The sequence below is a fragment of the Anguilla anguilla genome, chromosome 4 (genome assembly GCF_013347855.1).
Source record: "Anguilla anguilla isolate fAngAng1 chromosome 4, fAngAng1.pri, whole genome shotgun sequence".
NCBI lineage: Eukaryota > Metazoa > Chordata > Actinopteri > Anguilliformes > Anguillidae > Anguilla > Anguilla anguilla.
In genome coordinates, this window is record NC_049204.1 from 3,210,384 (window position 1) to 3,233,686 (window position 23,303).

The 23,303-nt window shown below is 49.3% G+C and overlaps 1 protein-coding gene across 2 annotated transcripts in view; it reads left to right on the forward strand.

Moving 5' to 3' along the window:
• Positions 1 to 23,303, forward strand: part of nfic (nuclear factor I/C) — a 121,584-nt gene that overhangs the window by 26,588 nt on the left and 71,693 nt on the right. For both annotated transcript variants that reach the window (XM_035415596.1, XM_035415595.1), the window contains exon 2: positions 11,162 to 11,693. In XM_035415596.1, coding sequence (XP_035271487.1) covers positions 11,162 to 11,693 — 532 coding nt within the window. The remainder of the gene's footprint in view (positions 1 to 11,161; positions 11,694 to 23,303) is intronic.

Below are 23,303 nucleotides of genomic sequence, written 5' to 3' on the forward strand. Positions count from 1 at the left end.
GTCCGACGGTGTGCCAATCATCTGTCTGATTAACAGCTTTCAGGCCTCCTCCCATGTTGCGCTGAAATGCGTCAGATATCGCAGGGGGGGGGGGGGCGAAGCTTCACAGTCTGCCTGTGGAGGATAAAGTGGATCTCGTATTCAGTCACACAGATTATATTCCAGGGCCATTGCACGTGTAGACCAGTGCGTGTTCTAACTGGGGCTTCGTTGGCATTGACAGTGTTGGTAGTGGAAGTGTCATGCTTTTTATTTTGTTGTTATTTTTTTGGCTACCCAAGAGCTGAGGGTTGACAGAAGCCTTTCCACCTGGTCTGAGTCACACTGCCTACTTATTTATGTGCGGTATTTATTTATGTGTATTTATTTTAAGCGATAGAAATTCTTTATTGTTTATTAAGTGTTCTCTGTTGATGCATGCAGAGAGAGAGCAAGAGCGGAAGAGAGAGAGAGTTGAGGCCAGTGAGTTTAAAGGTGTGTTGTGTTAGGGGTGTGAACCAGAGCATATCTGTGCCATTAAAAATAAAACGTGTCTGAGCATGATGGATGTTGTATGTGGAGCAGACTGATCACACAGTTGTTTGCCTGTATATACAGCGGAATCGAATAGTTCCGTGTCTGGCCCACGCTGGCTTTTCCCTTCAGTTACAGGCAGGCGAAGTGTGTCGCCACAGGAGATTTAAGGTCATTGCCGCCAAGCTTGGCATGTTTTTCCACAAACTAGCGTCTTTGGGGGGGAAAATAATGTGACAATTTCTTTTGAAATATTCACTCATTAGGGGTTACTCTCCGAATAGGGAGATGACTGAATCTGTTTCTTTTAAATTCCAAATGTTTTTTTTTTTTTTTTTCTTTCTTCAAACTGAAGTTCGTTTTTATTTATTATTTATTTTAAGTGTGTGTGTGTGTTTGTGTTTTCAACTTTCTGTAATTTGAAGTAAAATTGCATAATGTCTGCACTGTTGACAAACCACCCCCCCCCCCCCCCCCCCCCCCCCACAGCAACCCACGGCCCCACACACCAGAAACAACTCTCTGCTCCTTCAACAAAGCACCTTTTTTTAACTAATTGCAGTTTGGTTTAAAAAAAAAAAAAAAAAAAAAAAAAACGTTCTTTGGACAAGACATCTTTTGTATTTACATTTTGAATGGATCTACTACCCGAACACTCTGCACCCCCGCCCCCCGCCCTTCCCTAGATCATGTTCATCAGCTAAGTGAAACAGAGAGTGTGAATTTGGCTCATGGAATACCCATGGAAGTCTCTACCCCCAGTACTCTTGTTTTTTGCCATGTATACTTGCATTCATGTTTAAAAAAAAAAAAAAAACATGGTTATTTCAGATGGCCTCTCAGACACACACACACACACACACACACACAGGCACAGTCATGCGTGCATGTACCCACATCACTACTTAAGAGCTACTGTTCTAATCTGGGGACTCTACGCTTTGGGGCTTAAAGGCTTGCAGACGCCCCCCCCCTGCCCCGTGGCCCCCTTCCAGGACAGACATAGACCAGTCTCACTACTGGTTGAGCTGGGAGCGCTGGGACTCACAAAGAGCGCGACTGCATAAAGTGCTGATTGTTTTCTGAGTGGAAAGGAATTTTCCACGTTTCCCACGCTCCGTAGAAAATCCCTGAAAGTCTCAGATAAATACATAGATAAAAAATAAAAATGGAGGAAAGTTGACCGAGGTCTCCATTCTCCCCCCCCCCCCCCCAGATCATCTTGAAAAGACGCACGTCTGTGTTTTGCTTAAATCGTGTTCTCGGAATGCCGGTCCTGGAATCCAGATTCCTGTTCCGGGGAATCTCCCGTTTCCACACGTGTTTCTGTCTTTTCGGAAGTGAAGTGAAGTGAAACCCCTCTGCTGTTCGTACCTGTGTGTGGGGGGGGTCGGCCGCCTCTAGGGTTTCAGTGGCCCTTAAGGAGAAGTAACCGGGGGCAACCGATTGTGGACCGGAGTTGGGGGGGGGGGGGTGTGGAAGCAATCAGGGAATTTGACGGCAATCGCGGTCCAGAAGAGCGTCTGGTGCAAAAACAGCAGCGCTAACAAAAACTAAAAAACAGTTCTCACCCTCTAAACACTGCACAATCACAATATCTTTTTAAAAAAAACAAGTACAGCCTGACTTGTGTGGTCCAGAGACGAGCGTGTCCCTAAATGACCTCGCACAGCGTTTGTGCCAGCAGCCGCCTCGAGGAGGGGGGGGGGCGTGTCTCTCAGCAGCCTCCCGCTGAAGGCGGCAGCGTTTATGACTCCTTCACGGTTTCATCTTTCAGTGTTTCCTCTGCAGGTTTTCGGATGATTTAAACGTATAGTGCGCCAGCAGGCCGTGCCGCTGCAGTAAAAAGTTGGCTTTTTTTTTTCTTTCCACTCTGTGATGTGGTGCTGGAGAAAGGGGGCATTTGGGGTCAGCTTTCTGTGTCCCACAATCCCAGAGAGCATCTACAGTTACTCTCCAAAATAATGTGCATAAACTTTTTATTTATTTATTTATTTATTTATTTATTTATTATTTCAAATTTAAATGATGGACCATGTGTTCTGGCCACACAGCGCAGCGTTAACCGTGATATGACTGTGTTGATCTGTCAAAGCACTTTGAGCTACACACTCTGTATGAAAGGTGCAATATAAATAAAGTTATTATTATTATTATATGGAAATTGACTGTGCTTTGGGGCTCTTGCATGCTGTGACTATCTAAGCTGACAGTAGCTCTCCCAGGATAAGATTAGAATGTAATGACCGGTCTGAGTGATTGATGGCAGAAATTTTAACCGGTCCGATATTGGACCCCCCACCCCACCCCACCCCACGCCTGTGACTGGTTTGCTTTCAGCTGTGCATGTTACCTGGTTTTCACAAGCTCGAATTCTGGCAAGCCTACTCTAGCCCGGGGCTGCTTGCATTTTTCACGTACAGCCCACTGATACAGCTGTGTGTTTAATGAAGCGATTCAGGTCAAGCGCCTTTGCTCAAGGGTACCACAGCAGTGCAGCTGGGACTCGAACCCTTAACCTTGGAGTTGTGAGCCTAGTTCTCTTACCATAATGTCCTGGGTTTTCAACAAGGGTAGGTGGTCCCGGGCAAGACTTGATCTGCAATGACTATATATAAAACATTGGGATAAATATAAATAATTCCAAAATTCAAGATGTAAAACCCTTGAAATATAAGTCTATTTAACTTATAACGGGGGTGGTCGACGTCACAGAACAAAAGTAGAAGTGTGCCTTCAGCTTCACAAAGTCGGTTAAAGGGCAACAGGAAAATGGATGCTGTTGAACCTGGGTAGGGGTCTCTGGATCAGAAAAAAGGTCAAAAACCTCTGAATTCATGTTCAATGGTCTGCTGGGGCATTTATGTTTCTGAATCGGGCAACAAGAGTTATCTTTGCGCAGGGAAGAGGTGCAGCAACAGCCGAGCGAATTATATCGCGGTATTCGCAGCGGGCGACGCTTCCTCATTTTTTTACATTGACCACCCCATTTTAATTTTAGTCTCCGGGACGACGGTGTGTTATTTCGGTATGGCATTGTAGCGAGGTCGCGAAACATTTTGGCTCGGAGATATAAAAACGGTCGATGTCAGTGATAATTGTATTATTGTAACACGGCGATCGTTGTTCCGAATTCCGGAGAGGGGGCGAGGGGGGGGGGGCTGGGGGCTGGGGAAGAACTGTCATTTACCCCGTTGCTCCTGCTCCCTCCCCCACCCCCCCCCCAAACGCACACACACACAAACACACACACGCACACACGCACACACGCACACATACACACACACACACACACACACACACACAAACTCACACACGCACACACGCACACACTCACACACTCACACACACACACCGAGTCGCCGGCTTTCTTGTCGCCGTGGCGGATCGCTGACTCAGCAGTCGCGCTAGGCTAGCCGAGCGGTAGGATGAGTCAGACCTGGAAATGAACGTCAGGTCCCCTTCGCCCCCGTTTGCACGCTGGGCCAGGACCTTCCGTACCCCGGTGGGAACGAGCCTGGTGACTTCCCCCTGGGCTGGACTCTCACACAAAGGGCACCGCGCACTTTAGCGATATCCCCCAGGCCAGAGGTGGGTAACCCGGCTTCAAAGAGTAAAAAAGACTGACCATGTATTTGCTCCACCAACATTGCACTAAACCAGCTGATTACAATAATTAGTTCTCCTATCATGCTGAAGAGTTATGCTAATTAGAATCAGCTGGCTTAGTGCATGGTGATGGAGCAAATACATGGTCAGTCTTTTTACTCTTTGAAGCCGGGTTACCCACCTCTGGCCCAGGCCCATCGTAACGGACCGAATCTCGGACCGGTCTGTCCTCGGTGTGAGGTGGCCAGAGTTCTAGTCTCTGTGCTACACTGACGGTGTGCTGGTCTCGTTTGTTGTGGATCGATAGTGACCTTTGAACTTTTAACCAGCCCCCACTGCTAAAAATACTAGTTTATTGAGGTGCATGTTTATTTACGATATTGGATCGTATCGCTATTGTGGTTAGTTTTATCTCTATTGTGTGTATGTCCATTAATTTGACATAAAGTGCTGGGTTCGTTTCACATAGCCATTGGCAAAGCTGTCTTGTGTTTTTTTTTTTCCCCCTGATGTAAGAACAGTGGTAATTTTGAACGAGCTCTGGATGGGTAAGGAAACTGGGCTTGTAACCGAAAGGTCGCAGGTTCGATTCCCGGGTAAGGACACTGCCGTTGTACCCTTGAGCAAGGTACTTAACCTGCATTGCTTCAGTATATATCCAGCTGTATAAATGGATACAATGTAAAATGCTATGTAAAAGTTGTGTAAGTCGCTCTGGATAAGAGCGTCTGCTAAATGCCTGTAATGTAATGTAATGAAAGGTCCTGACATGCCAGCTGTGCTGTGGAATCCTGGTGAACATCAGGTGTTCGTCCACTGTTTAGGCGCGACTAAATCAGGAGAGCTTCGCCGGGAAGGAACTGCTGCGCGGCAGAGTGGGCCCGACAGATTCGACGGCGGACGTGTCCTCAAACGACCCCCCGCGGCTCGGGGCAGGGCGGTGCTGCGTGGAGGGTGTCGGTTTCCGCCACAGAGCAGATGCTACGAGGAGCTCTGCCAGCTTTGACTGCGGCCCTCTAACCCAACGCGTTAATCCCGCCGACGATCAGCTGTTTCGGTCCTATAACATGACACTCGGCGGGAGAGAGACGGGAGAGAGAGGGAGGGAGAGGGTGAGAGGGGTAGGGGTAGGGGGAGAGGGGGAGAGGGGTAGGGATAGGGGGAGAGAGGCAGAGAGAGGGAGAGGAGTGAGAGAGGAGAGAGAGGGAGGGAGAGGGATAAGGGGAGAGATAGGGGAGAGGGTGAGAGAGGGAGGGGGAGAGAGAGGGGGAGAGGGGGAGAGAGAGAGGAAGAGTTCAACATCTATTCAGGGCCTTTGGTAATCTCCAAGGAACAATAGCAGAAGGGGGCTGGGGGGGGGGGGAGGTGAGCTGTTGTAGCCTGAAAAGACACCGCAGATTAAGCTTGGAGCTACAGGAGCATGCGTGGGGGGCTCTGCGACTTCCTGGTCGTCGCTGTTTGATTCTGCGCTCAGGGGCGGCTCTGTGGGCGAGAAATATCGACGGTGTCCGGGCTGTACGTTTGCCGATGGGGAAGCCTGAGTTTCACGCTGGGCCGTGCACTGTGCCGGTCAAATCCAATCGGATTTATTTCTGCCGCACTGAAATCCGTCGCAACGCGCTCTACGGTGGACCCAGCGGCCCGTGGGGGTAACAAGGTGGAGACGCGGGGCTGTCCTGCCTCCCGGACTTCAGCGATGTCCGAAAACACTCGAAGGGTGGTCCTCCTCTTGTTTTGGCAGCGCTTTGCGAATTTGCGTCCGTGTAAAAGCCCGACGCTCGCTCGGTCAGCCTGCATCCGGCCCGTCGCAGGCGAGGTTAAACGGCGTGAGCTGGTGCGGTTTGATTGGCCGGTGTGCGAGGGGCTGTTTGAATGGGCGGAGTCTGTAGCTCGATTTGATATCTGGGTATCTTCAGCGAGCACAGAGCGGACGTCCCATCGCACTGTACGCGTTGGCTCCTGTGGAATGCTGGGAGTCCGCACTGGTGTCCCTCTCAGGTTTTCGAGCTTCCGGAGAGCTTGTACTGCGCGTCACCTTCTCGAGACACGGCCACCATTGTTAATAAGAGCGTTTCTGCAAGCTCGCTGGTCTCTCGCTCGTTCGCTCAGTGGCTGTAAAGCACAGAACTGAGCTTGAGGACATACATACTCAGTCATCAAAAATAAATTTTTCTTCATAACAATCCATATACATATATATATTTCTTCGCTTGCCATGATGAAGTAGTCATAGATTCTTTGTAGTCAGGTCTAGTATAGCGGCAGTGTAGTATAATGGGTAAGGAACTTGCCTAAAGATCACAGGTTTGATTCCTGGGTAGGACACTGTCGTTGTACCCTTGTACCTGCATTGCTTCAGTATATATCCAGCTGTATAAATGGATACAATGTAAAATGCTGTGTAAAAGTTGTGTAAGTCGCTCTGGATAAGAGCGTCTGCTAAATGCCTGTATTGTAATGTAATTTTTGTCTAGTGGATTGATCGAAGAAAAGTTGGTCACCCGGTCACATTGCAATCATCTCCTCATTTCTTTCTTCTGTTTTTAACAAGCTGTAGTTTTTGGTTTTACTGTTTTTGAGTCTTGCTGCTTAATCTACACGTGTTGCTTCTCGAGGAAAAACAGCAGCTGGCAAATGGCTCTGTTGAAAGCTCGCGTCCCATTGGTTGTTTTGGAGCATTGCATTGTTGATTAGGTCATTTTTTCTCGTTGGCTGACGGTGGCCTCTGTAATCGCCTGGGATTGTGAAACCTTAACACTAAACGAGATTCTGCTTAAAATTCGTCTGACCTGGCCTGAAGTTTTGGCAATCTGTATTTGCCCTAATATTGTAGCTTGTTATTCTCCCTAGTTTGGCTTGGCATAAGTTAGATCAGAGTAGTGTTCACTGTGCGAACTGAACTGTGTTCTTGGCTAGAAACGGCTGTACGAAATGAGTACCGTACCTTATTGAACCTGTGTTTTGTAGCTGTCCGTGACCATGAAATGCACTTTGTGTACGTTGCTTTGGATAAAAGCGTCTGCTAAATAAACGTAATGTAATGCTTTCAGAGCTCACTAAAGGCGCTTGTGAGGGGCAGTATCTGAGGCTCATGAGCACTGGATCACGAGATCTTCGCTGCTGATCATTCGCGGCATTATTTCGGCACACATGCTCCGAATTACGACCATAATTGAAGCGAGCTCAAACTAGCCATTAGCGCATTTGAACGAGAGCCATGGTCCTAGGCTTGCCGGAGTCTTAACCGGCTGGGTTTGGTGAAGGACCCACATCATAACGCTCAGACTTTCACTGGCATTCCTGCGACGATCTGGGTTTGAACAGAGAGGATTCTGGGTAGCGTCTGGAGGTGCAGAGGGGGGCAGCTATCTAAACACCAGAGCTGAAATCTGCCGGAGGAGGGGGTGTATGTAAAGCTGAACAGTAGCCTCTCCTCCAGTCCCAAACATACCCCCCCAAACCCCAGCACCAATTAAAAAATTACAGTAGTTTCTTTAACTGCCATGAAAACAGTTTTTAAAAAAAACAATCTCTAACAGCCTGAAGCTGAGACCCAGAGTAGTGTTTACTTTCTGCCGCAGGTGTGGTCGGCGAAGTTTCCCGCGAATAATAGAATAATAAAACCGGCGCTGTTTTTTTCGGTGCGGGAGAACATTCCTGGAGAGAGAGGCCTCACGTTTCTGGAGGGCGAGAGCCAGGTTGTGAATTCGCTGGACAGGAAGTACGAAGGAGGTCTGGCGACAGGCGCGTTTTAAACGCTCGGTTTGCCCGGACCTCAAACGCAAACACAGGGTGACGTGTGTTCCAGTGCGATCGCCTCCCGTAAAAGTGACGTCCTGTGGAATCATCCCTTCGCTGGACTGCACATCCTGGGCCGCTTAAAAGCTTTCAGCGTTACGAACGCAATTATGACGTGCTCTTGAGAACAGGCCGCTCCTTACAAAACAAGTGCGGGGATATCCCTGTCTTCGCTCTCCTCCTGTTTTTAGGCAGCGCAGTCAAGCTCGCTTATCGAGAATTTGCAACGCCCCGATCGGACGTCCCGTCCTGGATTCCGGCTGGTTTCTATCAGAAGAATATTTCTCTCCATGCTCGGCGTTAGTTTTTTGAATTTTACACAGCTTGTGGCTATCTGTCCTGGTGTTTCCACCCACGATGAACAGCCCTCTCCCAGATGGCAAGCGACTCCGGGTCAGATGTGGGACAAGTCCGGCCCGGTCAGTGCTGAATTTGGGCCAGAACTGGCCCCAGATCCGGCCCCCGCGGAGTCGCTCGCTATCTAGCGCTGTGTAAGGACGGAAACTGACGCTCAGAATTTCGGTCCACTGTTTTCTCTCTTCATTTTTTTTTTTAAATTCCATAAATTAGCAAGAAGTAAAAACATGTTATATCCTGTTTCTTGCAGCTGAACCAAATTAGAATTCAGGAATTAAGATCCCTTCTCTTAGAGAAGGTGGGGGGGGGGGAATCCTACCTGCTTTCCAAAACACAAGTTAATGATGAAATTATGTAGCTGCTTTTCACATTTCACTGGGCATTTCACTGAGTGCTTGTGAACCAGATTTAAAAATCACCGGGAATAAGTGAGGTTTATTGTCTCTGACAGCAGAGGTATCGGTGAAGTAAAACGGTAGAATTGTGCAAGATTCTGCAACATGGACAAAAGGTGAGGGTAGATTTCAGGGACGCGTGGAATGAATGCGCATGGATTCCGTCTGTATTTATTCACGCTGAGGCTGTTGTTTTGTTTTCATGCCACGAGTAAAAGAAAACAGGATTATTTCTCCTCTCTGTGGCCATTTTGCCGAATTTCATCAAAGGTCTGTTTGCTGGCCTCGCTGCGAGCTCTTCGTAAACTCAGAGTAAACTTTAAAAAAACCCCCCCAGTCCTGTTCCATTGAAAACACTATTTCTAGCAACAAGAGATAATTAGCCACTAATGAACAAAGCTGGGGGATCGTACAAGTGTTTGGTGTTTTTTAACACCGTCTGTCTGCAGTGAGAGTGGTGTGGTTAGGGCAGCTGCAGTGAGTGGTGTGGTTAGGGCAGCTGCAGTGAGAGTGGGGTGGTTAGGGGCAGCTGCAGTGAGAGTGGGGTGGTTAGGGGCAGCTGCAGTGAGAGTGGGGTGGTTAGGGGCAGCTGCAGTGAGAGTGGTGTGGTTAGGACAGCTGCAGTGAGAGTGGTGTGGTTAGGGCAGCTGCAGTGAGAGTGGTGTGGCTAGGGCAGCTGCAGTGAGAGTGGTGTGGTTAGGGCAGCTGCAGTGAGAGTGGTGTGGTTAGGGGCAGCTGCAGTGAGAGTGGTGTGGTTAGGGCAGCTGCAGTGAGAGTGGTGTGGTTAGGGGCAGCTGCAGTGAGAGTGGTGTGGTTAGGGCAGCTGCAGTGAGAGTGGTGTGGTTAGGGGCAGCTGCAGTGAGAGTGGGGTGGTTAGGGCAGCTGCAGTGAGAGTGGGGTGGTTAGGGCAGCTGCAGTGAGAGTGGTGTGGTTAGGGCAGCTGCAGTGAGAGTGGTGTGGTTGGGGCGGCTGCAGTGAGAGTGGTGTGGTTGAGGCAGCTGCAGTGAGAGTGGTGTGGTTAGGGCAGCTGCAGTGAGAGTGGGGTGGTTAGGGCAGCTGCATTGAGAGTGGTGTGGTTAGGGCAGCTGCAGTGAGAGTGGTGTGGTTAGGGGCAGCTGCAGTGAGAGTGGGGTGGTTAGGGCAGCTGCAGTGAGAGTGGGGTGGTTAGGGCAGCTGCATTGAGAGTGGTGTGGTTAGGGCAGCTGCAGTGAGAGTGGTGTGGTTAGGGGCAGCTGCAGTGAGAGTGGGGTGGTTAGGGCAGCTGCAGTGAGAGTGGGGTGGTTAGGGCAGCTGCAGTGAGAGTGGTGTGGTTAGGGCAGCTGCAGTGAGAGTGGGGTGGTTAGGGCAGCTGCAGTGAGAGTGGGGTGGTTAGGGTAGCTGCAGTGAGAGTGGTGTGGTTAGGGGCAGCTGCAGTGAGAGTGGGGTGGTTAGGGTAGCTGCAGTGAGAGTGGTGTGGTTAGGGTAGCTGTCTGTCTGCAGTGAGAGTGGTGTGGTTAGGGCAGCTGCAGTGAGAGTGGTGTGGTTAGGGGCAGCTGCAGTGAGAGTGGGGTGGTTAGGGCAGCTGCAGTGAGAGTGGTGTGGTTAGGGCAGCTGCAGTGAGAGTGGTGTGGTTGGGGCGGCTGCAGTGAGAGTGGTGTGGTTAGGGCAGCTGTCTGTCTGCAGTGAGGGTGGTGTGGTTTGGGGCAGCTGCAGTGAGAGTGGTGTGGTTGGGGCAGCTGCAGTGAGAGTGGTGTGGTTTGGGGCAGCTGCAGTGAGAGTGGTGTGGTTAGGGGCAGCTGCAGTGAGAGTGGTGTGGTTAGGGCAGCTGGAAGCATTTAATATGTTGTGCTGCTGAGGGCGGCTCAGATGTTTATTGCTTGAGGTCAGTTTCTCTCAGAGACTAACACTGTGCTATAACCATATACAGTTTCTTTCCCAGGCTAGTGGTGCTCTATAGTTGTGTTCAGTTTTTTCCCAGACTTTGGCTGTTGGACTAATTATTGACTCCTATGGTACTGAGCTTGTAAGCCTTTAAATTACTGAGAGTGACAGCAAGGCTGGATGAAATCTCATACTGCGATTTCGGGGGAAAGTAATCACCCAAATGAGATAAAAATGAAAGATGACTGTGTACGGTGTCTGAGTACCTCGAGGAAGCACACGACTGGCCCCTCTGTTAACACGCTGGCTGGCGGTTTATTTATTTTTCGAAGTGATTCTATGGTAAATTTGCAGTAAACAAAGAGATTCTATGGTAAATTTGCAGTAAACAAATAGATTCTATGGTAAATTTGCTGTAAACAAAGAGATTCTATGGTAAATTTGCAGTAAACAAAGAGATTCTATGGTAAATTAGCAGTAAACAAAGAGATTCTATGGTAAATTTGCAGTAAACAAAGAGATTCTATGGTAAATTTGCAGTAGATAAAGTTATTCTATGGTAAATCGAAGTCGAAGCTGGATGTGGCGGCTGACTGTGGCCTCTTTCCGTGTGACTCCTCCCCCTCCAGGACGAGTTCCATCCGTTCATCGAGGCGCTCCTCCCGCACGTCCGCGCCTTCGCCTACACCTGGTTCAACCTGCAGGCGCGCAAGCGCAAGTACTTCAAGAAGCACGAGAAGAGGATGACGAAGGACGAGGAGCGCGCGGTGAAGGACGAGCTGCTGGGCGAGAAGGCCGAGGTCAAGCAGAAGTGGGCGTCCCGCCTGCTGGCCAAGCTGCGCAAGGACATCCGGCCGGAGTGCCGCGAGGACTTCGTGCTGGCCATCACGGGCAAGAAGGCGCCCTGCTGCGTGCTCTCCAACCCCGACCAGAAGGGCAAGATCCGCCGCATCGACTGCCTGCGGCAGGCCGACAAGGTGTGGCGGCTGGACCTGGTGATGGTCATCCTGTTCAAGGGCATCCCGCTGGAGAGCACGGACGGCGAGCGGCTGGTCAAGGGCGGCCACTGCACCAACCCCGTCCTCTGCGTCCAGCCCCACCACATCACCGTCTCCGTCAAGGAGCTGGACCTCTACCTGGCTTACTTCGTGCAGGAGAGGGGTGAGTGCCTGCGTGCCGACCGCCTGCCCGTTCGCTGAACGTCACTCTCTGCCTGCACTGCAAAAAAAAAAAAAAAAGAATCTGTCTTAAGTGTTTTAGTCTTGTAACGAGATGTAAAAACAAGCGCGAATCCGTAATAGCTGTGACCGCACACGTGCATGCGTCCATGTGTGCATGCATCCACGCACACACCCTCACACAAACGCGTGACCTCTTCTTTGGCTCATGACCAACCTTTCCACAAAATCTTGTGCAAATCTGTGAATCCATTTGGGAGTTGCAGTAGCAGCTAATAAAAACATTTTTTCTCTCAAGCAGAAAATATTACCTTGTTTTCAGTTACTTTTTGCTCGTCAAGTGAAATGGTCTTACCCCTTTGGCAAATCTTGAAATGAGTCAAGCTGTCTTACCTCATTGGCAATCCTTTTGTCTTATTTAGCAAAAAAAAGTAATAGAAATTAGATTTTAAGTGTAAATACAGGACTAAAATGCTTGTAAAAGATGGACTTATATTTTGGTTTTTGCTGTGTAGTCATCCAGCTATGCTGGTCTTCCAGGAAACTGCCAAAAAAATAAAGCTACACAGAATTATTATTTTAAAGTTGGCTTTTTTTGGCTTGAGCACAAGCTTGTCCTTGTATTACTGCCATCTTAATACAATCAGTTTCAAGCCCTTTAGCTTGCAGTTGTCGTCCGATATCTAAGATCAGCACTTTCCTCGCAGATTTAGCGGACAGGAGTTTCCACAAAGGTTAGCTGTGATGAAAATCGCTTACTTTTTCCACACCAACGGTTTTTTATTTTTATTTTACTACGTCGTTCTCTCATTGTTTGCGGCATTGAATGGGTTAATCCAGACTCGTCCTGACCGTGTGATAGTTCTTTATTTGTACTGTAATTAAATTCCTTCAGAGATGACTTACATTTTTGGCTCTGTGAGTCATGTGTGCATTTCGAGATAAGATAGCTTAATTCCCTTGAATTCCGTTGAACAACTACGGAATGCGGCGTGAAATGCGTTTCGTGTGAAAGAGATGGCACTTGGCTACGACACGCGTGTCGTCCTTTGCTGTCACATTTGACAAAAGCGCACACACCACAAACAGCGGCGTGCTGAGTATCTGATCCATCCATCTCCATTTTATCAGCATATTCCATTCCGTCCCATTCATAAAAGCGCACGCACTGTGCTTCAAGTTGTAGGCGGCTAAATTTTAACGTCTCTCACTGCATTTTAACGGTTTGTGAATAAAGAGCCATCTGTATAAAACGGCTTACGCTGTGCGTTCTCCCAGTACTGCTGTTAAACAGTCGGATGCATTTAAAAAAAAAAAAAAAAAAAAATTTTTTAGCAGGCCAGCGGCTGCGATGCCCGACTGAAAATGCATTTGTGTGAAACCCGTAGGTTGCGTCTTTTGAAAGGCAAGGCTGCCGAGAATAAGGTCAGCACTGGAGATTTACGGGTGCGCGTCCTCGCCCCCGATCCGGGCTGCTGTGTGTGCTGAGCGACCTTTTTTTTTTAAAAAAAAAAACAAAAAAACAAGCGTTTTATTAACCCGAGCCAGAGACACGCACAGGTTTTCGGCAGAGCCTGGGTTTGACTTGGGAGCGAAAGAGTTCGTCCGAGCCAAGTGCAGGGGCACTAAATCATTTTTTTTAAGGAGCCGGGGCGCTCTCGGACGAGGCCGGGCTCGGAGACGTGTTCAAATTTACAGTGTTGTGTAAACGGGGCGTAGCCTGGCCGGCTAGCTTGGGAAAGCGGGGTTCTTTTCGGACCGGGCGCTGTTGCCACCTCGCCTGCTTCCTCGGTTCTGGCGGAACTCCAATCCGGGACAGATTCCAGCGCGGGACGGCTGTTTTCCGTGGCCGTAGTTGCCCTCGGGGTGATCCCAGGGCAGCTCGGGGCCCCTGCCAGCGCTGAGAGGGGGACCTGATTAAAACTGCATAGAAAAACGAAAAACAGAAGTTTGCATTATCTCCGCTTGAGTTGGAAAAACTATACGGCTTGCAGGAGAGGTTTTTTTTTTTTTTTTTTGTTTGTTTGTTTAATTTTTAAGGTGTTTTCCTTTTGCTTTAGCTTCCCAGCTAGCGTGGAAGTACAGAAGTCTGCGTGATTCTGCTTTGGATCTGGGTGTTTTTTTTTTTTCTTGGTCTGTTCGGGTTTGTTGAGTGGCTGCAGTGAATAGACAGGGTGGAGTGTGTGTGTGTGTGTGTGTGTGTGTGAGAGTGTGAGAGTGAGAGTGAGTGTGAGTGTATTGCACATGTATGCATGTGTGTATTGCACATTTATGTGTGTGTATTGCATATGTATGTGTGTGTGTATTGCACATGTATACGTGTGTGTATTGCACATGTATACGCGTGTGTATTGCACATGTATGCGTGTGTGTATTGCACATTTATGTGTTTGTATTGCATATGTATGTGTGTGTGTATTGCACATGTATACGTGTGTGTATTGCACATGTATACGCGTGTGTATTGCACATGTATGCGTGTGTGTATTGCACATTTATGTGTGTGTATTGAATATGTATGTGTGTGTGTATTGCACATGTATATGTGTGTATTGAATATGTATATGTGTGTATTGCACATGTATATGTGTGTGTATTGAACATGTATATGTGTGTATTGCACATGTATATGTGTTTGTATTGCACATGTATACGTGTGTGTATATATCACATGTGTATCAGAGCAGTGGTGTGAGGACAGGTGAGCAGGCCCGGGCGGTTTGTTTAGTGTTTGTTTGTTTGTTTGTTTGCTTCCTTATTTGTTTGCTTTGATTTATTTTGCCTTCCACTGGTATTATATTGCAAGTGTCTGCCATCTGCGAGGAAGTCTGGCAGAGACATAAATAAAAATAAATAACTTTTCGCAGTGTTTTTGTATTTAAGTGCCTCCTGGAGTATTTTTCTGTTTTTTTTTTTTCTTCGCTGTACTTTAAAAGTTTTAGATCCACCATTAATCCATCACGGTGAAAGTTGGTGTAAACAGTTGCATGAGAGAAGAGCGTTATTTTCTTAAGGATGCAAAGTTGTTGTCGTTGTCCCCCCCCCCACTGCCCTACACCGAGGCCGTTGCCAGACTCTGTTTAATCAGTGTTTAATTCAGAGCTTCTTTCTGTGCGTATAATGGCGAATTGAAAGCAAATAGCTGGCGGATTTGCTTGCTTTGGCCGGGTCGATGGAGAGTAAACGAGAGTAAACGCGGCGTTCCTTCTCCCCCCGCGAGAAGCTGGAGGAGGAGGAGGAGGAGGAGGAGAAGGACGGGCGGCGCAATGGCGGAAAGCAAGGCGGGGGAAAAAAAAAAGGAATGAAAGTGCTTGTTTGCAGCGGAGATTATTTCTGTCTTCTGCTGCAGTCTCTCTCTCTCTCTCTCTCTCTCTCTCTCTGGCTCTGCCACGCAACTCTCCTTCCTTCTTTCACCCCACCCCTCCACCAAGCTCCCACCCCCCACCCTCCCCCCCCCCCCCGCCCCCACCCACCCTCAGACGACCTTCACCCCGAGAGACGTCTGGGTCACCGTGGCGGCCTTCTCGTCACCTGACCTGCCGTAACGGCTTCACAAAAAAGCCCCTGGCTGTAAACGCGCAGATAAGGAGCCCGGACTTTTCCCTTTCGCTCAGGCCCAGGAGCGAGCGAGCGAGCGAGGGAGGGAGGGAGGGAGGGAGGAGGAGGGGTGACCGAAGAGGGAAGGATGGTGGGAGGGAGGGAAGGGGGGGGGGGGGGGGGGGGGAGCTGGGAAGTCAGCCAGTCAGCACTTGTTCTTAAAGGCCCAGGCACGGCCCTCTGAAGCGCAGCGAGCTCTCTGCTCCCGGGGGCCTCCACAGTAGCGGCGGTGTTTGTTAGCCGCCGCGCCGAGGCAGCTGGGCGCTTCGAACCCGACGCCGCGTTTGTCGATCTTTACGGAACGAAGCGAGACGGAGCGACGAACGCGGACGCCGCACGTGGCCCCCCGGGGGGCCCAAAATAAGACGCCGTCACTTCACGCGCAAAGTCCCGCTAAAACCGGCCTGACCCGCCCAACTGACCCGCGCTTTCAAATACTGTTTCTAAACTGCCACTTTGTTTTCAAACCCTTGATACTCAGTCGCCGCGTTGGGTCACGTGATCGCGTGTGTGTACATGTCCGTAACCCTCGCCATTGGCTCAATAATAAGGCACGTGCCTGTTTTCCCCACGGCCGCCATCTTAGGAATCCTCCTTCGTTTTTTTTCCCCCAAAGTCTCAGGATTTCGATTTGGGACGACGATCGGGATCCATCTGGCCCCAGGGCTGGAAATGCAGGTTTTTTTTTTTTTTTTTTACTGGGCTGACCAATTTGGCAACGCGCTAATACACTTCTCAGGAGGACAGCCCAAACTTCTGAGGACCTGCCAGGAAAGCCAAGCTCCTCCTTCCTGCCTGTGAGGGCGACCTTCCCATGAACCCCTCCCATCTGCAAGCTGCTAGCTGCGTATCAATGCATACTCTGTGTGCCACTGTACCGCCTGTGTGTGTGTGTGTGTGTGCGCGTGTGTGTGCGCAAGTGGTGTGTGTGAGTGTGTGCGCGCAAGTGGTGTGTGTGAGTGTGTGTGTGTGTGTGGTGTGTGTGTGTCAGTGTGTATGTGAATGGTGTGTGTGTGTGTTTGTGAGTGTGTGAGAGAGAGTGTGTGTGTGTATGTTGGTGTTACATTACATTACATTCATTTGGCAGACGCTTTTATCCAAAGCGACGTACAAGAAGTGCATTTTCATGATCGTAGACAACTGCTGAACACGGGTTCAGTAAGGTACAATTACTTATTTTGTACAGCTATTTCTAGCCGAGAACAATGAACACTATCCTGGTCTAACATCTGCAAAGCCAAACTAGGCAGAAGATTAAGCTAGAGTATTAGGACAAATACAATTTACCAAGAAGTGCAGGGATGGGGCAACATGTAACAAGTGACAGGAAAAAGGTTTTTTTTTATTTTTTTATTTTTATTTTTTTATATATATATATACACAGCATGGTGGTGGTTATTCTAGGTATAGTCTGAAGAGATGAGTCTTCAGGCCACGGCGGAAGATGGATAGTGAGGGGTGTGGTGTGTGTGTATGTGAGTGTGTGTGTGTGTGTATGTATGTGGGTGTGTGTGTGGTGTGTGTATGTGAGTGTGTGTGTGTGTACGTGAGTGTATGTGTGTGTGTTTGTGTATGTGAGTGAGTGAGTGTGTGTATGTGCACATGAGTGTATGTATGTGGGTGTGTGTGTGTGTATGTATGTATGTATGTGGGTGTGTGTGTGTGTGTATGTATGTGTGTGTGTGTGTGTGTGTGTATGTATGTATGTGGGTGTGTATGTGGGTGTGCGTGTACGTGTGTGTGTGTCTCAGCCCTGCTAATGCTCATTATGAGGACCGTAGCCGCGGCAGCGCGGAGAGGCCCCCAGATGTTCGGTAAACACGTCGGCTGTGGAATGCGCTCTGCTGCTCCGCGGAGATAAATTTAGGGGCGGGGGGGGGGGGGGGGGGGGGGGGGGGGGGGGGGGAATGGAGGAGCGGGTCATTTCAGGTCAAGTTCAGCTGCATTATTTCGTTTCCAACAGGGGGAGGTATGCCGCGTAATAAGAGCGGAGCTCGGAGTTTGGGAAGAAGCACCGCACATTTTATACTGCATGCTTAAACTTTACTTTGTTCAGCTCATTTGTAAAGCACAGTGTACAATTTTTTACATCAATTTAAGCAATGGAAATTTGACGCATTGTGTCAGATATTGCTAAAAGCTATAAATGAAAAAAGATTTTTTTTTTTTTTGTCTGCACTCCTTTGGCAGGTGTACGATGATAAAGCAGGCAGGACAATCATACTGAATAAAAAATACATTATAAAACACATAAAATAACAGATTTCACCTGAACTATATTACATTACACTAGTGAAACTCAAAGGACCCGTGGTATGAACAGGACGGGGGCGTTCTGTAAAAGCATAACAGAGAAAAAAGAAGTAAACAATTATATTTACATACGGAAAGATAACGTTTATAAAATGTTTTTTTTATGTGACGTAAACTTGGAATTTGCGCCGTTCTTGGGAAAGTCGCACGGTCATCATGTTACGGGTCGCACGTTTCACAATTTTTTCGGTTTTTGGAAATCGCCCCGGTGTTTCCGTTCCAATGGCCTTGATTTATATATTTACTCGACCTGTGACAACATCAAGCCTGACTGTCGTTTTTCGGGAAAAGCGTATTGACTTACTGTCAGGTGTCCGCTTTCTGTTTTTATTTTTTTATTTTATTCATTGCCAAAATATCTCGCTCACTTGGAACGTACATATTACTTTATTATTCAAAATACGGCCCTAGCGCGTATGTTAGTGGCATAACATAAGTTTAAGATTTTGAACAATATTTACATATCGTATTTATTTATTTGAATATATTTTTATGGGCTTTTCAGCTTTATTGGATAGGACAGTGTAGAGAGCTGGAAGAAAGGGGGAGGAGAGGGAGAGACGTGCGAAAATGTCGAGCAGTCTGATTCGAACCACTGACGTCGCGGCTGGCAGTGAGCATGTGGACAGAGCTCTACAGGCTACGCCAAGAGACACCGCAGCATACTGTCTTATCATAATAATATTTACATATTGTCTTATGCGTATATTACACCCAAACTCAACTGGGGCCTCAGTCTTCAGCGGAACACAGAGAATGGAGGAGCCTCTGGTCAGAGGCTTGAGAGAGAGAGAGAGAGAGAGAGAGAGCGTAAGGAATGGAGGAGTCTCTGGTCCGAGGCTTGAGAGAGAGAGAGAGATAGCATAAAGAATGGAGGAGTCTCTGGTCCGAGGCTTGAGAGAGAGAGAGAGAGAGAGAGCATAAAGAATGGAGGAGTCTCTGGTCAGAGGCTTGAGAGAGAGAGAGAGAGAGAGAGCGTAAAGAATGGAGGAGTCTCTGGTCCGAGGCTTGAGAGAGAGAGAGAGAGAGAGAGAGAGAGAGAGCGTAAAGAATGGAGGAGTCTCTGGTCCGAGGCTTGAGAGAGAGAGAGAGAGAGAGAGAGCGTAAAGAATGGAGGAGTCTCTGGTCCGAGGCTTGAGAGAGAGGGAGAGAGAGAGAGAGAGAGAGCATAAAGAATGGAGGAGTCTCTGGTCCGAGGCTTGAGAGAGAGAGAGAGAGAGAGAGCATAAAGAATGGAGGAGTCTCTGGTCCGAGGCTTGAGAGAGAGAGAGAGAGAGAGAGCATAAAGAATGGAGGAGTCTCTGGTCCGAGGCTTGAGAGGTGCAGAGCGTGGCTCTGAGATGGATTGGGTTGCGTTTTTATCGAGGGAGGGATGCCTTTCCCTCGGTGGCCTAGTTTCACTGAGCCGGGCGGGACGGGGAATCGGCGTGACCGCAGCGAAGCCGAGCGGGGAGCGGCCATCTTTCTCCCGGGCCGGCCGTGACCGACGTCAGCGGCCCTCGCTCGGCCGGGGGGGGGAGGGAGGGAGGGAGGGAGTCACCTCCAGCGGCTAACCTTCTCCCAAACTGCGCGGTCGGGTGGGCCCTGAGAGGGAGGGAGAGCGGGGGGGAGGAAGGGAGAGGGCGAGGAAGAGTGAGAGAGAAGGAGAGAGCGAGAGAGCGAGACAGAGGGAGAGAGAAGGACAGACAGACTGAGAAAGAGAGAGATAGAGGGGGGAAGAGAGGCAGCAGATAGAGAGAGAGAGACAGAGGGAGAGTGAGTGAGAGAGGGAGGGAGAGAGAAGGAAAGAGGGAGAGAGCGAGACAGAGGGAGAGAGAAGGACAGACAGACTGAGAAAGAGAGAGATAGAGGGGGGAGAGAGGCAGCAGATAGAGAGAGAGAGAGACAGAGGGAGAGTGAGTGAGAGAGGGAGGGAGAGGGATAGAGAGAGAAAGCGAGAGAGAGGCAGCAGACAGAGGGAGGGAGAGGGAGGGAGAGAGGGAGAGGGATAGAGAGAGAAAGCGAGAGAGAGGCAGCAGACAGAGGGAGGGAGGGAGGTCACGGTTTGAAAGTCAGAGACGTTGCAGCTCTGTGGTAATCGATAGCCCCGATCGATGGGATGGGGCTGCGCTGGCAGACTGCGGGTTCTGCTGAATACGGGCCGGAGGCTGCTGGGAGGGAGGGAGGGAGGGAGGGAGGGAGGGAGGGAGGGAGAGTGAGGGAGGGAGGGAGGGAGGGAGGGAGAGAGAGAGGGAGAGGAAGAAAGAGAGAGGGAGGGAGAGAGAGCAAAGGAGGGAGGGAGGGAGGGAGGGAGGGAGGGAGGGAGAGGTTGAGAGAGGGAGAGAGAGAGAGAGGGAGAGAGAGAAAGAGAGAGGGAGAGCAAAGGAGGGAGGGAGGGAGAGGTTGAGAGAGGGAGAGAGAGGTTGAGAGAGGGAGAGAGAGAGCGTGAATGAGAGAGAGAGAGAGAGAGAGACAGACAGAGAGAGAGAGAGGATGCAGTGCTACAGGACTGAATGCAAAAGACAGGGATTTTGTGTTTTTGTCCTGTACTTTAAAAAAATCTGACCCCGGATTAGTGTCAGCTTGACATGCAGTCCAATCGCCCGACTGGTGACAGACATGGACAGGAAGTAATAGTGGAGGGGGGGGGGGGTGATAGCGTACACCCCCGTTAGCTTAATAATGCTGTAGCTCATTACGCTTTTATCTACATACATATTTTCTCCAGAAAAACATACGGGCCTTTTTCCAAAAAAAAAAAATGTTTTTTCTGAATTCTGGTGAAAAGCTGCAATAATAGAACCACCCTAGTTGTAAATCGAGGGATTTTCCTCACAATACATTTTTTGCCAGTTACATCACTGGTAATGCCTATTTCTGTTGAAATTAGGAAGGGCATTGATTTTAGAAATTTCCTGACAAACAGTATTTCAGTGTCTTAACATAGCAAAACGTTTCTGTCAAAAGTATTTGCCATGATTATGTACTGGAGAGGAATCTTGGCATAGGCAAGCATTTTGAGATTATTTTTTCTGCCAATATTACATCATATACTTCTTTATCATAAATTTGTTTACCTAGAGGTTGCACTCAGTTGTGGTAAAGTGTGGGGTGTGTTTTCTATTATATTATTTTATTGATTATTGGCTTCTATGTGAAGATTTTATTTATTTATATTAAATGTATTTCCTTTGAAGAGGAGTGCTTGCTGTACGTCGTGCGTTCTTGACCTGGAATTACATTACGCAGTAGGATAAGCTCCTCATGTGAAACCGAATACATATTCGCTTTCACATGACGCCAGTTCTCTTCTTTATATTTATTTAGGAAACTTTCTGATGGTTTATATCATTTTTTTATGGTTTCCCCAAATGACCAAAAAAAAACAAAGTACGAGAAGACATCTGAAAATAGTTTGATTTCTGAAAACGGCTTTTGTGTTTGCGCTCGACCTGCACCCCCCCCCCCCCCCCCCCCCCATTTGCGTGGAAATTCTCGGCCCGTTCCCGGCGCACAGACCCATGACGACGGGCCCTTATCTGTCATCGTCTGTAGTTCTCCGTTGGCGAATGTTCTCCGTGCCAAGAGCAGCATGGCGTGGGTCGGGCGCTTTCCGTGGAAGTTGAGTAACGCGGACCCGGCCCAAATTCCCGACGGCGCCGTTTCCCTGGAAACGGAGGAGTCTTCCCCCCCCCCCCCCCGCCCGGGGAACCCCTCCGTTCTCCGCGCGTCGGACCGGCGTCGTCTCTGCCAGCCATCTTTCCGCGCCAGGCCCGAGCAAACGATCGCCGGTCCTGGCGAGCAGCGGCTAGTGTTACCCCGAGCGGTCTGCGCTGGTGGAGCCTCCTCCTTCTCTTTTCAACGGCACGCCAGCTGCAGTCTCCTCTCCTCCTCCTAATTGGGGGGGGTGGGGGTTGGGGGGGGGGGTGAGGGCGGGAAGAGCAGGGGGTGGGGTGAGGAAGGATGTAAATGACATTGAATTTGCGCTCCCACTTGTGTCTTAACCAGCCACTTTCGGGCAGACGGAACTCTTGCTCTGTGGGGCTAATTGGAGCTGGGAATAAGTGGATCTCATTTGAGTCGGCGTTTGGGGGCAGGCGGGGGGGTGGGGGGTGGGTTTCAGGAGGGGGAGTGTGGAAGGGGGGGGGGGTTTGAGGGTGGGGTGATCTCTCTGGGAATCTAATGTTACTGCTCCTTCAGTCCTTTATCCGGGAGAGCGAGAGTGAAATGCGGAGGAACAGAAGTGTGGGTTGTCCTTCTCAGTACTCTTAGGAGTGAGGAGAGAGAGCTGTAAAAATACTTCTCCCAGAATCCTTTGCCACCTGCCGCCCTGCAGAAAGATGGACGGCTTGATCATCACCTTCCTGCTGACAGCCAGGCCCAGAGTGTGTGCAGCCGGTGTCAGTTTTACACACACACACACACACACGCACACAGAAACACACGCGCACACACACACACGCACACACACACACACACAGAGCCCCATGCACACACACGCGTGTGCACGCACACACACACACACACACACACACAGAGCCCCATGCACACACACGCGTGTGCACGCACACACACACAGAAACACACAAGCACACATAGAGACCCACACAACCACACAAACACACACACGCACATACACACAAACATGCACACACACACACACACACACACACACAAGTACACACATAGACACATACACACACACATTCACATGCAGAAACACAGAGGCACACATACACACAAACGCACACACACTCACACACACAAAGCACACACACAAGTACACACATACACACACACTCACATGCAGAAACACAGAGGCACACAAACGCGCACACACTCACACACACACACAAACGCACACACACACGCACACACAAAGCACACACACAAACACACACCCAGTGTGAGACATGTGAGTGATTGGCTGGGAGAGGGAGGGAGTGAAATATTGTTACACCGGCCTACGAATGGACATCTGGTGTAATGATTAATGTAATGGAGTCTAATCACAGCCCCCAAATGCCCCCCCCCCCCACCGTCTTCCTCTCCATTTCTCCTCCTGATAGTCTTCCTCGCTCAGCACCTGCTGAAGCCAGCGGCTGCTGTCTTTACTCCTGCATCTAAGACCAATCGACCTGGAATCCAATAGCTTTTGAGACATCCTTGCTCTGCAGTTCTAATGTTGAGTTGCAATCGAGGCGGAGCCCAGTGCGCTGGCGCAGAGCGGCCATGTTGTGTGCTCAGCTAACAGTGGCTCTTCACATGAGGGTAGCTCCACCAACTTTGCGGAAACTGCACATGAGCCAGCAGGAGAAGCTATGTTTAAAAAAAAAAACAAATGTTTGAGATTGGAGATCGAGTCCATTTCTGGTATCGTTTCATCTGATCACTTGGATCACTTTTTACATCAATGGGAAACTCAGACTGCAGTTTCCACCTTGAGTGGGTGCACATCCTGATCGTGGTCACCATGACGATAATCGCACAAGCCCCTGTAGACGACGAACTGAAACCCATTACAGTTCTGATGCGTACAGTCTTTTGTCATCTTTCAACACACACGACCACAAACTGACACATTAAAATGTGACCTTTTTTCTTTTGTTTCTCCTGATGCACACGCAGCAAACCCAACACTAATTCATAGAACGAAACTTAATACAGACGTACTTTTGGTTTTTGCGATTCTGCATACTGAAAC